Source organism: Megascapheus bottae, chromosome 13 (assembly GCF_031878675.1).
Source record: "Megascapheus bottae isolate mThoBot1 chromosome 13, mThoBot2.hap1, whole genome shotgun sequence".
NCBI lineage: Eukaryota > Metazoa > Chordata > Mammalia > Rodentia > Geomyidae > Megascapheus > Megascapheus bottae.
The window spans coordinates 36,888,270-36,893,526 of record NC_143521.1 but is presented as its reverse complement, the minus strand read 5'-3'; the positions used below and the strand labels follow the sequence as shown (position 1 = coordinate 36,893,526).

The 5,257-nt window shown below is 54.1% G+C and overlaps 1 protein-coding gene across 1 annotated transcript; it reads right to left on the bottom strand.

Moving 5' to 3' along the window:
* Positions 1-1,756: 1,756 nt before the first annotated feature.
* On the bottom strand, positions 1,757-4,600 carry Phox2b (paired like homeobox 2B). The gene is made up of 3 exons (XM_090344083.1): positions 4,319-4,600; positions 3,325-3,512; positions 1,757-2,272 (listed from the first exon to the last, which is right to left on the bottom strand). Exons 1-3 carry the CDS (start codon positions 4,557-4,559, stop codon positions 1,757-1,759), a joined length of 945 nt encoding a protein of 314 aa, XP_090200209.1. The 5' UTR covers positions 4,560-4,600.
* Positions 4,601-5,257: the final 657 nt, after the last annotated feature.

The window sequence follows — 5,257 nt, the reverse complement described above, 5'->3', positions numbered from 1 at the left end:
GAAATATTTCCCTTTTAAATAGAAGCATTCATTATAACACGTATAAATAAATCTGAAAATCTGAAACATAATTTAGGACGATTATGTTCACAAACATAGTCCAACGAGAAAAGAGAAAAAAGAAATCAGACAAACATGCACCTGATAACCAAAATATATACCATTGTCTGAACTGTGGTCTCTAAACACAAAGGAATCAAACCCGTGAGAACCTTATTACGCCATAAAGACACGCCATCGAGACTACAAGAAGAGGAAAACATACATTCACATAGAGAAGACGGTCTGTACTGATATTAACACACTACAATTGAGTCACAGAACACAGTTGTAGAAAGACACCAAAAAAGTTAAAGCCTCAACATTCAACTAATATCTATAGTTTGTGCCTTTTAAAATAAAAACAACAAAAAAAATCCCAACAGAGATGTCTAAACTGCGTAAAGAATGGAATCATCAATATACAGTCCTTCTGCCCTATGGTGAGTCCACATCGGATCACTCAAACAGAAATGCAAACCTAGACACTTCTGCAAACATGTGTGTGTGTGTGTGTGTGTGTGTGTGTGTGTGTGTGTGTGTGTGCCGTTCCCTTACTGGGTGGGTTTCTCTGCAGCCAGCTTTGTGGACTGCAATTGACTCCAATCCAAAGCAGTACCAAAAAAGTTCATTAAAAGCTGGTGGAAGAAGAAAATGTCGGTGAGGGTGGCTGGGAGAGGAAGAAAAAAAAAAGGGGGGGAGCGTTGAGAACTATGAGACACGGTTCGCAGAATTTGTGGGTGAAAAGGCATCTCATGTTTAGGGCATCTTTCAGGGCCAAGAGGCTGCAAAGATTCTCGGGGATAGGGGTAGCAACGGTGTGGGATTCAGATGCGCTCAATGGCGGGAGGTGGTCCGGGCGAGGTGGCCACAAGCAAAGCGCGCACAAGAAAGTCACTTGGACCGCGGAGACCCTTTGGAGACGTCGCTGCGGCAGCCAGAACCCAGGGGCGCAAGCGGGGCGGGGCGGGGGCCGGGGAAGGCGTCTCCATCTCCCCTGAAGAGGAGCCCCAAAAAGAAAGTCCGTGCTGCCAGGAGTGCGAATTTCAGGGGCGCAAGGCGCAGTTTTCTGTCTCTGGCCCCCCTTTAACTTTGTCGTGCTCTCTTTTTTTGTTGTTTGATTTACCGTTGTTCTTCATTATTTTTTAATAGTTGCTGTCTTTCTATTTTTTTTTAACTTTTAGGTCTTTTTTCCTTTCTTTTCTTTTTTTTTTCCTTTGTAAAGCAAGTCACTGAGTTAGTTGTGGCCCGTCACCTGCTGGAGCCACAGACACACGTTCCCCCGCCTGCCCCCTCGAGACAGACACACACCCGTGGCAGGCAGACACAGTCTCCCCCTGAGAGTGGCCCTGAGTTCGGGCCGAGCTGCTCACACCTCCCCCCCCCACGCCAGCGTCAGCAGGTGAAGTCCTGGCCACAGAGCCAGAGGCGGGTTCGAAGCCAGGGAAGTGTTTGTTTGTTCGTTTGTTTTTGTTTGTTGTTTTGTTTTGTTTGGGGACAGTGTTGAAGAAAAGGGTAGGAGTGGGGTTGCAATGGGGGCGACGACATGTTCTGGTTATTCGTATCACGATCCTTTTCCGGCCCTCGATGTAAAAGCCACAGCAGCAGCGACGACAATAGCCTTGGGTCTACCCACTCGCCCGCCCGCCCGCCCGGCCCCGGCTCGCCCCGCCCGGCCCCGGCTCGCCCGCCGCCGCCGCCGCCGCCGGATCGCAGTTCAGAACATACTGCTCTTCACTAAGGCGGCTTTGGCACCGTTGGGTCTTTGGAGCGAAGATAGGACGCTGGCGAAAGGGCCCCCGAGAGAGTCGGGGATGGAGGTGATGGGGCCGGGGCCCGGAGCCCAGCCTTGTCCGGGACCCCCAGCCGCCGCGAGGCCTCCGGCCGCGGCCGCCGCCGCCGCCGCCGCCGCCGCTGCCGCCGCCGCCGCCGCCGCCGCTGCGCCGCCTTTGCCGGGTTCGCCGCCCGGACCCCCGGGCCCCGCCGCGCCCGGAGCTCCCGGCGGGCTGGGCCCGCCGCCGCCGCCGCCGCTCGCCCCGCAACTGGGAGCGGGGTTGGGGTTGGGCCCCGGGCCCCCGGTGCTGTCCGGGTCGGTGCTCTTGGCGTCTTTGCTCTCGTCGTCCCGGGACGAGTCGGACTTCTTGCCCGAGGAGCCGTTCTTGGCCGCGGCGGCGGCGGCGGCGGCAGCGCGCTCCTGCTTGCGAAACTTGGCGCGGCGATTCTGGAACCACACCTGGCCCGAGACGGCGGCGGGGACGCGGCCCAGGGAGAGGAGAGAAACGGGGAAAGCGGCGGTGAAGCCCGATTGCCAGTGCCGATTGCACGCACGCACACACACACACACACGCACACACACACACATGCACACACACACGCACACACACGCACCCCACCGGCTCGTGCCACAGGTGCCAGAGCGAACACACAGCCCACCCAGCCCGCCTTCCCCGCGGCTAGCGCGTCTTTCCCAGCGGGGGAAGCGTGGCAAAGAACCGACACTTTCCAGAGGCCCAGAGACCGCCGGTCCCCGGAAGGCCTGTGCGGCTGAGCGGGCGGCTCGGACGCGTGGTTTTCATAATCTGCCTCGAGTGGCAACTCCTTTGCACGACTAAAGATCAGATATATGCATATATATATATATATATATATATATGTCTTGAAGCAGATCTACTCTGTTACGTAAAATACTGTATTTTGTTCTGCGTTTTCTCAGTCGGCCTCCTGAACAACCTCAAGCTCACCATCTACCCCTAAGGTCAGAGGTCTAAAGTTAAAACTCTTCCGTTGTTCGGAGGAAGAGGAGGCCTCTAGGCTTAGTGCAGGCAGTTCGGCGCCTGCCTTTGGCCTCGGCCTGGAGGAGCTGGCCAGGTGCTCGGCGCCCCTCCACTCCGCCCGTGGAGTCCCCCGGGGCTGGTGGAGCGCGCACCTCCCTTCCTCACGGTTTAACGAAAGCTGAGGTTTCAGACTTCCACGGACTGAGGCCCCTCTGCAACCTGATGCAAGCTGCATCATACCTAGAAGCAGCCAGGCTGTGTTACAAGCCCTTGAGTCGCTAGGCACCCCGAGGCAAAGCACAGAGTCCCCGACCCCTCCACGTAGCACCTCCGATCCTACACCCCAAGACCCCTGGAGGTCTGCCCGCAGGTCAAGGGTCGTGCGCCCTAAGCTTTCCTTTGCTCTGCTGGAGATCTGCGCCCTCCCGCCGGGTCCCTTCCCTCCAGACCCGGAATTTCACCCTTCACCCCCCCCCCTGCCTGGGCCCCCCGGCCCTGCGGGCGCCGGTACCTGCACTCTGGCCTCGGTGAGGTCGATCTTCAGGGCCAGCTCCTCCCGGGTGTAGATGTCAGGGTAGTGAGTCTCGGCGAAGACCCTCTCCAGCTCCTTCAGCTGCGCGCTGGTGAACGTGGTGCGGATGCGCCTCTGCTTGCGCTTCTCGTTGAGGCCGCCGTGGTCGGTGAAGAGTTTGTAAGGAACTAAGAGGTGACACCGGGAGACGGAATGAGCAAAACAGCCAGGCGCGCTCCGGCCGCCCCAGCTCAACCTTAGGGACCGAGATCAGGAGGCCCGGGAGCCGCGGGGAGAACGGGGCGAACTCATTAGGACGGGAACGGGCTCGCGAACTTCGGGCTTTGGCAGGGCAGTGCGGGCACGAACGCTTGGGGGGTGCGTGGAGAAACACTCGGTGGAGAGAGTTTTGTTTTGTTTTGTTTTTAGCAGCAAAAGAGTCCCCAAAACATCAACTGCCGTTCCGAGGAACCAGGGAAGAAGTTACCAAACACTCCCAGCATTGCAACTTTTCCATTCTTACAAGTTGACGCGGCCCCCCAAAATTGGGGGTGAGGAAAAAAAGTGCTGCAAAAACAACCATAACAATAAATGCAATAAACGCTCGTAGAAATGACCAGCCAAAGAGGTGTGAGCCGCTGTCGATTCTTAAAAAAGAGAGCGGGAGAGACACTTCCAGTAATGAGCTTTACTCTTTGTTATTTAATTATTTTCTAAGCTTTACGTCTCATCGCAAAGTAAATAAATTATGCCTATCATTTTGGCAGCTTAAGATAATTTTGTTGGCGGTTCGGGTGTGACTTAGGATAGTGTATCCCTGTAAGTGAATTACCCCTCCCTGCAATCGCTTCTAACGTGATAAATTCTTTCATTTGTGTAAGCAAATTTCGTTTGGTAAATACTAAACACATTTCCATTTTCAAATGCAATCAAGGCTTCCTATATACGGAGCACAAAGGCGGCTTCCTCCGCGGAGGGAGCTGGCGGTCCTTACCTGCGGCGTAGGGACTGCTCTGGTGATCCCTGAGGGTGCCCAGACTGCAGGACCCCGGCGTGAGGGACGGGCAGCCGGACGTGGCCCCAAAAGTGGTCCTGATCGGGTTATACTGGAAGCCACTGGCCTGGCTGCAGGAACTGAAGTCAGCATAGGCTGAAGCCAGGCTCGAGGTGTCCATTCCAGCCATACAGGACTCGTAGGCAGAGGAATTGAGGTAAGAATATTCCATTTTATACATTGAAAAGGTTCTGGATGGCTCGGCCAAGTGGAAAAATGAAATCAAAGATGGATATGGAGAAGGTGGCTGGAGTGGGGAGATGTGCACAGCTCAACGCCTGCCTCCAAACTGGCCTCCTTACTACCAGCAGAGCCTAGTTTTATGAAAAAGCCTCCTATGAGATGCCTTGTCTGAGGTCTCTAGAGCATATAGTCTCATAATAAACTTGGCTCTTTCCACTTGGACAATAGCAAAGCGGTTGGTCTTATTGCTGGCGCTTTTTACATGACAATAACTCATCCGTCTATTGGGCTGGCACTGGGGAACTGAGCTGTCCAACCTCCCTATCATTGATTCCTGCATCTCTAATTAGAATTTAATACCACACCATTACGCATTGAGCCCCCGATCCTCCCTTCTAACCAGCTCCCTGCCCTTTAATTCAATCACACTACTTGGAAATAATGAAAGTTGGGTGACGATTCTCCCTGATCCAATTTCCCCGAGCTTTTAAGCCTTTTTAACTGATCATATACCTTAGGCATAAATTGAGATAGTTATGTGTGTGTTTCTCCTTTCCTCGTCCTCCTTTCTCTCTCTCTCTCTCTCTCTCTCTCTCTCTCTCTCTCTCTCTCTCTCTCTCTCTCTCTGTTAGGGAGAAGAAATCTTGATGTCATAGAAAACCTGTTTTGTAAGAGTGTTACACGCTCAATTTAACA

Coding starts and splice junctions, on each gene's coding strand:
- Phox2b (XM_090344083.1), bottom strand. CDS start 4,559: ATGTATAAAATGGAATATTCTTACCTCAATTCCTCTGCCTACGAGTCC. Junction 3,513..4,318: donor GAGCAGTCCCTACGCCGCAG/GTAAGGACCGCC, acceptor GTCACCTCTTAG/TTCCTTACAAACTCTTCACC. Junction 2,273..3,324: donor TCACCGAGGCCAGAGTGCAG/GTACCGGCGCCC, acceptor GTCTCGGGCCAG/GTGTGGTTCCAGAATCGCCG.